This window comes from Danio aesculapii, chromosome 13 (assembly GCF_903798145.1).
Source record: "Danio aesculapii chromosome 13, fDanAes4.1, whole genome shotgun sequence".
NCBI classification, from domain to species: Eukaryota; Metazoa; Chordata; class Actinopteri; order Cypriniformes; family Danionidae; genus Danio; species Danio aesculapii.
The window spans coordinates 16,540,223-16,552,389 of record NC_079447.1 but is presented as its reverse complement, the minus strand read 5'-3'; the positions used below and the strand labels follow the sequence as shown (position 1 = coordinate 16,552,389).

The window sequence follows — 12,167 nt, the reverse complement described above, 5'->3', positions numbered from 1 at the left end:
CAATACAATGGGTAGCGGAGATAAAACCTCTTAAATCAGTCATCTGTTCAGACTCAAGTTCTTCACTGGCTAATTACATTATATAGTAAACCAGACGGTAGACCAGACATTTCAATAGAAATAATGCAAACATTATATAAGTTAAATGACGGTTATAACAGTAATATTTTTATAGGTACCAGCACATATTGGTCTTGAAGGAAATCAAATTGCAGATAAGAAAGCAAATCAAGCTGTAAATAATAATGACATTAGTCTAAATGTAAGTAAGAGTGAAATCAAAAGTATTATTAAGAAAAGAATGAAGGAAAGGTGGCAAAAACAATGGGATAATGAGAAAAATGGCTGGTGGAAAACAGGAGAGAGGAGATAATAATATTTAGGGTGAGATTTGGGCACACAAAATTAGCTCGCACTTTTTAAAATGGGCAAACACAGGAAAATGTGAGTTTTGTGGACAGGATGAGACACATTACATGAAGTATGAAGATGAAAGGAGGACTCTTTGTAAGAATTTAGAAGAGATAAAAGTTCAATTTAAATTAAATTACTTTCTACAAAATAACTCAGAAAATAAATGCTGCACCTTTTTATTGCAGTATCTATAAAATACTGATTTGTGGGAGAGGATTTAATAAAAGAAAGGGGTAGATGAGGGTGAGGGGGCGGGGGGAATGAAGTTAGTGGCAGAAATACACCATTCTGTTGTTTGTCAACCGCCAATAAATTAGAAGAAGAAGAATAAAACACTACTGAAGTGTGAAATTATTATTTATCTTAAGTTTTTTTGTTGCTGTTTTAAACTTATCTGCTGTGCAACTCAGATCTGCTGTTTCACGTGACAAAATATACAGTGCATCCGGAAAGTATTCATAGCGCTTCACTTTTTCCACATTTTTTATGTTACAGCCTTATTCCAAAAAGGATTAAATTCATTTATTTCCTCACAATTCTACACACAATACCCCATAATGACAATGTGAAAAGAGTTTCTGAAATTGTTGCAAATTTATCAAAAATAAAAAACCTGAAAAATCACATGTACATAAGTAGTTAACAACCTTTGCTCAATACTTTGTTGATGCAGCTTTGGCAGCAATTACAGCCTCGAGTCTTTGAATATGATACCAAAAGCTTGGCACACCTGTCTTTGGAATTTTTTGCCCATTCCTCTTTTGCAGTACCTCTCAAGCTCTATCAGGTTGGATGGGAAGCGACAGTGTACAGCCATTTTCCGATATCTCTAGAGATGTTTAATAGGATTTAGGTCTGGGCTCTGGCTGGGCCACTCAAGGACATTCAAGAGTTGTTGTAAAGCTCTCCATTGATATTTTGGTGGTGTGCTTTGGGTCATTGTCCTGCTGGAAGATGAAACGTCGCCCCAGTCTGAGGTCAAGAGCTCTCTGAAGCAGGTTTTCATTCAGGATGTCTCTGTACATTGCTGCATTCATCGTCTATGTCTTGCTGTACTATCCTGACTAGTCTTCCAGTTCCTGCTGCTGAAAAACATCCCCACAGCATGTTGCTGCCACCACTATGCTTCACTGTAAGGATAGTATTAGCCTGGTGATGAGCGGTGCCTGGTTTTCTCCAAATGTAATGCCTGGCATTCACTACAAAGAGTTCAATTTTAGTCTCAGACCAAAGAATTTTGAGTCCTTCAGATGCCTTTTAGCAAAGTCCAGGCCGAGAGTGGCTTCCATCTGGCCACTCTACCATACAGGCCTGATTGGTGGATTGCTGCACAGATGGTTGTCCTTCTGTAAGGTTCTCCTCTCTCTACAGAAGAATGCCGGAGCTCAGACAGTGTGACTATCAGGTTATTGATCACCTCCCTGACTAAGGCCCTTCTCCCCCGATCACTCAGCTTAGATGGCCGGCCAGCTCTAGGAAGAGTCCTGGTGGTTCCAAACATCTTCTACTTACGGATGATGAAAGTCACTGTGATCATTGGAACTTTCAGAGCAGCAGAAATTTTTCTGTAACCTTCCCCAGCCTTGTGCCTCAAGACAATCCTGTCTCGGAGGTCTACAGACAATTCCTTTGTCCTAAAACTTGGTTTGTGCTTTGACATGCACTGTCAACCCTGGGAGCTTATATAGGCAGGTGTATGACTTTTCAAATCATGTCTAATCAACTGAATTTACCACAGGTGAACTCCAATTAAGCTGCTGAAACGTCTCAAGAATGATCAGTGGAAACAGAATGTACCTGAGCTCATTTTAGAGCTTCACGGCAAAGGCTGTGAATACTGATGTACATGTGAATTTTCAGGGTTATTTATAATAAATTTGCAACATTTTCAAAAAACTTTTTTTTACATTGTCATTATGTGGTTTTGTGTAGAAATGTGAGGAAATACATGAATTTAATCCATTTTGGAATAAGGCTGTAACATAAAAAATGTGGAAAAAGTGAAGCGCTATGAATACAGTACTTTCCGGATGCACTGTATATTTATTTTAACAGGAAAATGACGGACAACTTTATATTGCACCTAATCCAGTTTATTGAGCATAGAACTTTACACATAACAACAATTCAGACACAATAATAATAATAATAATAATAATAATACATTTTTATATTGGGATTAATTTATGAAAAAATACAATTTACAATGGGTGAAATTATCCTTCACTGCACCCAAACATTCAGTAGTTTGTGAAGCAAAAATCAGCTCAAACAAACAGATAAAGTACAGCACCTGCCCCACATTTGAACCCCACCAGTGAGATTTTAAATATTTATTTCAATGAAAAAAGTAAATCTTTTATGGTAAACTAATAGCCAAATGTATCAAGCAGCTACACTGTCTCGTTTAAAGTTCTCTCTTTATATTTGCAGCTCTACTGTTTTATATTGCAATTATTTTCTCACATTAAACATAAGCAGCACCAGTTATTGGCTTAGCATTTGCGTTTAGCTTGTGTAGATTTGAGGCAGCGAATGAGAAATAAGCTGAGAGATAGAAAAACAAAAGTTTATTCATTGTCATCTCTCCATAATACGTTACGCAAGGCTTTAAAAATGCCTGTGTGTGTGTGTGTGTGTGTGTGTGTGTGTGTGTGTGTGTTTGTGTCCCAATTAGTGTTTTCTATTCTGTTCAACAAACAGAAAGCCATTACATCCTCATTGACACACATTCAGTTCATTGTCCCAATTGTATGTTTGCTCATCCACTGTGAATTGGAGAGACCAACACAAATATCTCACATTTACTGAGGTGTAATATGTTTAAAGTTTAGGATTTAGGCATTGGATTGGTCATTAACAGAGAAATAAGACTCATGAGTAGGTTGTAGACATCTTACTCTATCTACCTTCCCCATCTGCAGTTAAACAGCAACTAAATATGAAACAGAACGTTTCTATGTAATGTAAAATGCATCCTCTAAGCTCTAACACATCAGTAACTTATTTCTAAGCTTAACTTCACACTGAGGATTTTATCATGAAACAACAGACACACTTCTGTTACGATCCAGAATTCACGTCCATGAGTCCAGAAGTCACGGGAATTCACGTCCATGAGCACCTTTTCCATAAAAACAACAATGACAACATCAATAATAATAATCATATCTAGAAAAAGAGTAAGAAAGAGAGAGGAAAATGGTTTGATAATAATGTACCTCACATACATCAGGATTTGGGTTGGGGTTATGTTAGGGTTTAGTAAACCCTGACTCTCACCTTTATTGGGTCCATTTACATTTCACACTCTTCAAACCTCGTATTAATGACTGTCAGCAGCAATTCCCCAATCAAGTCCTCACAGCTGAATACATGTGCACTCGAGTGTGTGTGCGCGTGTGTGTTTGGGAATGAATGTGTATCACTTGAGAGGAATCTTTTAGCAGACCGAGCCTGCAGCTTCAGACTCGCCGGGTGTGTAAAAATCAGGAATAGGCAGCCCAGAATGAAGAGTCACCTGAAAACACACAAAAAGATTAAATATGTAGGATAACCTTGCATAAACATGGTAAAACCAACATCATATCACTGTGTTTACAATACAACTGCTGTGGAAGCCTTTGAAACTGAAATTGAGATAAGTAAATAGGCATTTGTTTATGACATGCTTTAAGCCAGTGGTTCTCAATTCTGGTCCTGCACATTTGTATGTCTTCCTAAACTAACACACCTGATTCAGATCATCAGCTTGTTAACAGAGAGATCTATGAACTGATCCCTGTGTGTCAAATAAAGCAGCGGTCACACTGGACTTTTCTTCCCATAGACTTCCATTCATACACAAATGCGAATGCATCAGACCGGAAACGCAAGCTCATGCGACAAGTTTTGCAGTTCGCTGCATTACAAAGTTCAGGCTTGGTGAACTCTGACCTGCGAAATCGCATCACTTGACTGCGTGAGACCAATTGAGGATCAAAACATGACCTCTCTGGACAGAAATTTAAAACAAACACTAGTGTGACCACAACGTAAGAGACATAAGAGGGCCCGAGGACTGGAATTGAGAACCACTGCTGTAAGTAGTCAACCAATCACAAAAATAGACTGGGCTATCTGGCCAATAAGAGCAGAGTAGCTTCTGAAAAGGCTGGATTTAGATATATAGTGCATTCCAAACAGGATATATCACCCTCTGAAGGGCACTCTGGAGTGAAAACAATCATAGCCACCATATTGAAGTGTTGCTCATCCCAATTCTCTAATCCCTACAGAGGGACCATTCAAAGGGATTAGGACAGGAATGGGCAAACTTGGTCCTGAGTTTAGATCCTCCCCTAATCAAACACACCTGCCTATAGCTTTCTAGTGATCTTAAAGCAGTAGCGGCGAAAGCTTAACTGCCCTCCAGGACCGAGTTTGCCTATCCCTGGATTAGGCCATAGGGATGAGTCCTTCCAATTGGAATTCAGCCAGGATATTTAAACTAACCAGTACAGTACATGTGAGAAAATAGTTGATGCAGCAATGCACAGTATATTATGAGAAAAATTCAGCAATTTTTTGGACTTTGGATGGATGCAAACCTATTGTAGGAGACCTCCAAATAATATATAGAATTCAAGGATTAGCAAATAGTAAGATTAGCATTTTCTTTATTGGAATAAACATTCATGTTGATCCTGCCAGAGAATTTAAATCAATAATGCTGGAACTGTTAGGTTTCTGAGGGGTTTTGTGGATTTATGAAAAAGAAGTGTGCTCGATTGGTTTTTATGTGCACTTGTAATGTATTCAAATGACACACACACACGCACACACACACACACACACACACACACACACACACACACACACACACACACACACACACACTTATTTATTTTAATTAGATATTAATCTAATAAAAGACACTTAAGTGATCTTCGAGTAAACTACTGACTACATTTCTTAACACAGTCTAAAACATAAACTGTCATAATGCAAAATTAATTGTTTTAAAATTTGTTTTGCTTTAATATTTTTGTGCTCTAAGAAATATTTTATTTCATTTAATATGTTGACTGAAGCAAAAGGAAAATATCAGATTATAATTATAGAAATAACTATACTAATTAAATTACATTTAGATATTTGAATATATTACATGAAAGTTTCAATAGAAATGACTTTTAAGTCAATTTAATTCACCACAAAAAAGATTAAATGATATATTAAAGGGACCGTTCACTCCAAAATTGTCAACATTTACTTATCCTCCACTTGTTCCAAACCTGTTTTAGGTTCTTTCTTCTGTTGAGCACAAATGAAGATATTTTGAAGAATGTTGAAAAAAAAAGCTTCTATAATATATTTTGGATGTCAGTGGCTGCTTTTTTTCAACATTCTACAGTACATCTTAGAAACACTTGAGTGTAAGTAAATGGTGAGGTCATTAAAAATTAAGTGAACTATTCCTTTAAGACAAAACATACTCTAGAGTTTAACTAATTCTACTTAATAATAATGGCATATATTATTTTTTGTAGCAAGCACTCTTATGTGTATAAAATGTATATTATGTATATTAAAGTCCACTTCTTTTCACAAAGATGCATTGAATTATGTATTATATAATTCATGTTACCTGAACATTGCGGTTGAGGCTGATGGCCGGGTAGTACATGCCCTCCAGTGTATTGAAGGCAACGGGTCCCTGTTGCTCATCATTTATCAAAAACAACAGAATCCCACGGGTGAAATCCAGCAGAACACCCACCGTAGCTCCTTTACTTATTCCTCCATCCGTTCTGAAAAGAGAAAGACATATGAATATATCATATATGAAAATATATGAAAGATCAAACAGTGGGAAGCATTCAGACTGCACACGTGTCATTTTATTTTCCACATTTAAAGGGATATTTCACCCAAAAATTTTAATTAAAATCATTTATTCAACCTCAAAAGGTTCAGTTTCTACTATTGAACACAAAAGAAGATATTTTGAAGAATGTTGGAAACACAAAGCAACTCACTTCCATTATAATAATAAAAAATACTAGCTAATGCTAAAAATTTGTTAAAGTCAATGGCTACCAGTTTTTGTGTTCAAGAGAATAAAGAAACTCAAAACAGGTTTGAAACTGGTGAATAAATGGTGGTTATATTTAATTTTTGGGTGAACTATCATTTTAGTTGAACGTTTTTTAGATTTTACAGATCTTACAACCAACAGCAGGTGGCAGTAATGCATCAGATTTTTTTTTTACTTTCCATATAATGTACCCCGCCCCCAAGAGACAGCCAATCAGACATAAGCAAACCTGAACATGTACATTTATTAACAGGCAGAGCATGTTTATGAGATTTCTGCTCTTCACTGAGCTTAAGGATGTGATGGAGACAGGTGTGATTTCTCAGGACACTCATTTCAGTGACATCTCTCAGATTGTAGGGACATTCATGTTCCCCCTACAATTATGTGCACTCTAAAGGTGGGAGAGTGTGAAAGACAAAAGAATGAAAACAATAAAGCACACTGTTTGCTGTGACTGTGTGGGTGAAGGTGTTATTTCAATATTGCCTGCTGACAGTGTGTGATTTATAAAAGTGTAACAATACTGCTGCATTTGCGATCTCCAGAGGAATGACAAATCATGCTTTATTTTGGAATTTCCAGTGGGTGCATTTCATGTTTTTTGACAGAAAAATCAAACTGGATATTTTATAACACACAATGTTGACACCATGTTACAATGTTGGCAATAATTTTGAGAACTTTTATAAAATATGTATCTTTAAACATGCAATTTATGAGTCTATGTCTTACTGGGATCGATTTAATCGACATTCAGACTAAAAAAATATCGTAATATTGCAATTAGCTTCACTCACAGCTTTATTTAGGATTTAAACAGCATCTTTTGTAACCAATGGCAACTGTGAACATACAGTAGTGCTTTATTAGACTTTCTTCAGTCATTTTTCATACTAAATCCATATTTCATTTACACTGAAAGTAATACAATTTAGGTTGTATTGTTTATACAGTAAGTGATGTCTCAATTATTGAACAGTGCTACTCAAAAATTTCTCTTGAAAAGTCTTGTAAGGTTTTTAAAATATATACATGTCATTACATAATTGGAGTCCCATATTGCACTCCAAGAAATCTGGTCAGTCATCATTCATTTTCCTTCGGCTTAGTCCGTTTATTCATAAAGGGTCTCTACAGCGGAATGAACCGCCAACTTATCCAGCATGTTTTTACATATACTACAGGCCAATTTAGTTAATTCAATTCACCTATAGCGCATGTCTTTGGACTGTGGGGTAAACCGGAGCACCCGGAGGAAATCCACACAGAAATGCCAATTGGTCTAGCCGGGACTTGATCCAGCAGCCTTCTTGCTGTGAGGCGACAGTGCTAACCACTGCGCCACCGTGTCACCACATCATTCATAATTCATTCATTCATTCATTTTCTTTTTGGCTTAGTCCCTTTATTAATCCGGGGTCGCCACAGCAGAATGAACCGCCAACTTATTCAGCATATGTTTTACGCAGCGGATGCCCTTCCAGCTACAACCCATCTCTGGGAAACATCCACACACACTCACTCACACTCCTACACTATGGACAATATAGGCTTCCCAATTCACCTGTACCGCATGTCTTTGGACTGTGGGGGAAACCGGAGCACCCTGAGGAAACCCACGCGAACGCAGGGAGAACATGCAAACTCCACACAGAAATGCCAAATGACCCAGCTGAGGCTCGAACCAGCGACCTTCTTGCTGTGAGGCAACAGCACTACCTACTGCGCCACTACATCACCGTCATTCATTATATAAATGTATAATGTTTCTGATTTCTAATACTGATCTTTTAATCATAATTATAATCTAAATTGCTTCCTTAACACAAGCATGTAGACATGCAGTGGTGTAAATTAACGAATTACAAATACTCAAATTAATGTAATTAAGCAGGAAATGCATTATACTAAGTAGTCTACAAATGTCTACTTTAACTTTAACATTTTAGTTCTGTATCAGTACTTTCACTGTGCTATTTTCCTTCAACCTGCGGTCAATACTTAAAATGGCTACGTAGAATTAATAGTCCTGTGTTTCTCGTCCAATCAAATCGTGCATAAAAAATAGCACCGGCCAGACCGACCTCAAGACACGGATGCTTTATAAATGCAAAAATCGAGAAATGGCCTTAAACAATAACTAAATGCACTACAGAATGTTACATTTTCAAACACATGCGCAAATTGCATGTAATCTATTATGGGCTTGGTTTGTGGTGCCAACTGCTGGACACTTTATTATTGTCATATTATCCATTTGTTAAGTCATACGAAAGTCATGCGCCCTATCAAACTGCATGGGGAGGCTCAACAAATGGTAATAATAAACGTTTACAAAGCGCTGTAAATACTTTCGAAAAATCATGATCGTAATATATTTATGCCTAATATTTTTATAAATTGTTAAAATATTGATATATGTGATGCAGCAAGTCCAGAGACTGATGTGTACATCATGATTTTATAAAAAAATACTTTAATGTGTGATGTGACTAAAAATGAAAGATCATAAACGAATATCTTCTCAATTCAACTGAGTAATGGCTTGGACCCGGAAACAGTATTCCATACGTCATGACCTAAGCGTATTAATGTATATCATCAGGGTATAAGGTGGAATTATTTTCATAGTGTAATACTCACTACTAAAGTATTTTTAGAATGGCTATATTTTAACTCATAATTTGAGTAGTATTTATACTCAATTTACACTCACCGGCCACTTTATTAGGTATACCTGTCTAAGTGCTCGTTGATGCAAATTTCTAATCAGACAATCACATGGTCATGTAGACATGGTCAAGACGATCTGCTGCAGTTTAAAGAGAGCATCAGAATGGGGAAGAAAGGTGATGTAAGTCACGATTTGTCAAGATTTGAACGTGGCATGGTTGTTGGTGCCAGACGGGCTGGTCCAAGTATTTCAGAAACTGCTGAACTACTGGGATTTTCACACACAACCATTCTCTAGGGTTTATAGAGAATGGTCCAAAAAAGATGGGCAAATGGGCTACAGCAGCAGAAGACCGCACCGGGTGCTACTCCTGTCAGCTCAGAACAGGAAACTGAGGCTACAATTCGCACAGGCTCACCAAAATTAGACAATAGAAGATTGGAAAAACGTTGCCTGGTCTGATGAGTCTTGATTTCTGCTGTGACATTCGGATGGTAGGGTCAGAATTTGGCGTCAACAACATGAAAGCATGGATTCATCCTGCCTTGTATCAACGGTTCAGACTAGTGGTGGTGGTGTAATGGTGTGGGGGATATTTTCTTGACACACTTTGGGCACATTAGTATCAATTGAGCATTGTGTCAACACCACAGCCTGCCTGAATATTGTTGCTGACCATGTCCATCCCTTTGTGACCACAGTGTACCCATCATCTGATGGCTACTTCCAGCAGGATAACGCACCATGTCAAGCGAATCATCTCAGACTGGTGTCTTGAACATGACAATGAGTTCACTGTACTTAAATGGCCTCCACAATCACCAGATCTCAATCCAATAGAGCACCTTTGGGATGTAGTGGAACAGAAGATTTGCATCATGTATGTGCAGCCGACAAATATGCAGCAACTGCGTGATGCTATCCTGTCAATATGGACCAAAATCTCTGAGGAATATTTACAGTACCTTGTTGAATCTATGCCACGAAGGATTAAGGCAGTTCTGGAGGCAAAAGTGGGTCCATCCCGGTACTAGTAAGGTGTACCTAATAAATTGGCCGGTGATTTTAGTTTGTATTTATAGTATTTACTGTATTTGAGTAGGAACAGATACTATTAATATTACTCATGCTGCATTGTTTGGCAAGTAATGGTACTTTTACTTGAGTATGATTTTTCAGTACTCTTCCCACCACTGCAAGTATGTAGACATAGAGATGTAAACAAACAGTTTATCATACCGGTTGGTGTGTGAGTTGTTATGCATGAACCAGGAGCGGTTGTTGTCCACATACATGGCCCATGCTTTATCATCCTTGCCCAGCATCACATCCTTCATCACATCGGCCCGGGCGACACCAAATGCTGGGTCAGGGTGGTTATCATACCGATCGATGGTCATCTCCCAGTAATGCACGCCACGAGAGAAGCCGGTGTTTCCCATAACCACGCGGTCATCATAGCTGTTACACGTCACCGTGAGGTTGTCATTGGACAAGATGATGTCAGGATGAGCCGATGCGGAGTCAAAGGTGAACCAGGCTACTGAAAACACATAGATATACAGAACGGGTTAGCTGTAGTTTGCTGTAAGAATGAACGTACAAATGAGATTAAAGGATAGTTTATTAAAAAGTGATCATTTACTGACTGACCACATCTGATATTCTGACAGTTAGCCATTGACTTCAATAGTTTTTTCCCCTATTATGGATGTCAATGACTATCATCTTTTGTGTTTAAAAGAAAAGAAACCAATTGGAACCAATTGAGCATGAGTAAATAAATTTTTAATTTTGGGTTGAACCATCCTTTTTAAAGCCCTAAGCATACTTACTTTTTCACAATGTCTACAATACTTCAGACTTTAATAAATAATATGGGAGCTAAGAAGTCTGAATTCATAGTATTCATGAGTAAAACATTGCGTGACAAAATAGCTCAACGACTTGGCTACTACTACTACTGAGATACTGCAGTACACAGAGAATTGACACGTAACTCTCCCATGATGCCACGGCAGAGAGTTTGTGAATGACAGTGTGACCAACAAGCAATGCAACTGACCACCATAGGTCATGTGACAGTGACAACTGGGCAGATGTACAGTAGTACCTCTCATTCATCCTATACAGAACATGCTTTTTCAATGGTCGTGATGTAAGATTCAATACAGTATGACATTCTGGACACAGTGACTGCCATTCATACTGCTGCCAGAGTTTTTACTACTATTAGACAGCAAGTGTGAACACAGGCTCTCAACACGTGCACTAGAACGCTTTATCCTTGTCTTATGTCTGTGCATTTATCTCCAAAGTTTCTGAACAATAAAATATATTTTTAATTCCCTTATATAAGGCAATCAATCACAGTTTGGGTTGGTTCAGCTTTATGCTGAGGGATATGACAATATAATACTAGGGTGCTTTCACACCTGCATTATTTAGTTCAGTTGAATCGTACTAGAGTTCGTTTTCCCTCCTGGTGCGGTTCGTTTGGGCAGGTGTGAATGTAGCAATCGCACTCAAGTGCGCACCAAAAGCGGACCAAAAAAGCGTACCGAGACCACCTCTTTCAGCGAACCCTGGAGCGGTTCGTTTGTGGTGAGAACATGATCCACACTAAAACAGACCCAACCGCAAAAAGTACTGCGCCTTTTGGACTAATCAAGTCCGATGCTGTCGGTGTGGAGGAAAAATACTTGTTGACGCCGCTTTACCAACAGTTTTAAAGAGATAGAGAGAGAGAGAGAGAGAGAGAGAGAGAGAGAGAGAGGGAAAACATTACCTGATGGATCGTTGGTAGTATTTCCGGAGATGGCCATGTCGCAGTCTAGCTAAATTAATTCACGCCTCCTCAAAACACCTTCGGCGATTGCAATGCATTAAAACATTGTTTTCCAGCCGCAGTTGCGCTTCATTTTTGAAATGTATAGTTTGTCTAAAGTGATCTTTGCAAACTATATAGTATACTTTGACCAGGGATACAATCAGTCA

General features: G+C 38.1%; 1 protein-coding gene across 3 annotated transcripts in view; it reads right to left on the bottom strand.

Moving 5' to 3' along the window:
- Positions 1 to 2,546: 2,546 nt before the first annotated feature.
- Positions 2,547 to 12,167, bottom strand: part of trim9 (tripartite motif containing 9) — a 48,580-nt gene continuing 38,959 nt past the window's right edge. The window contains exons 9-11 of one of the 3 annotated variants that reach the window (XM_056471081.1): positions 10,410 to 10,713; positions 6,044 to 6,206; positions 2,547 to 3,934 (exon numbers count right to left, since the gene is read on the bottom strand). In XM_056471081.1, coding sequence (XP_056327056.1) covers positions 3,857 to 3,934; positions 6,044 to 6,206; positions 10,410 to 10,713 — 545 coding nt within the window. In that variant the 3' untranslated portion in view covers positions 2,547 to 3,856. The remainder of the gene's footprint in view (positions 3,935 to 6,043; positions 6,207 to 10,409; positions 10,714 to 12,167) is intronic. The other 2 variants (XM_056471083.1, XM_056471082.1) reach the window with 2 other exon arrangements.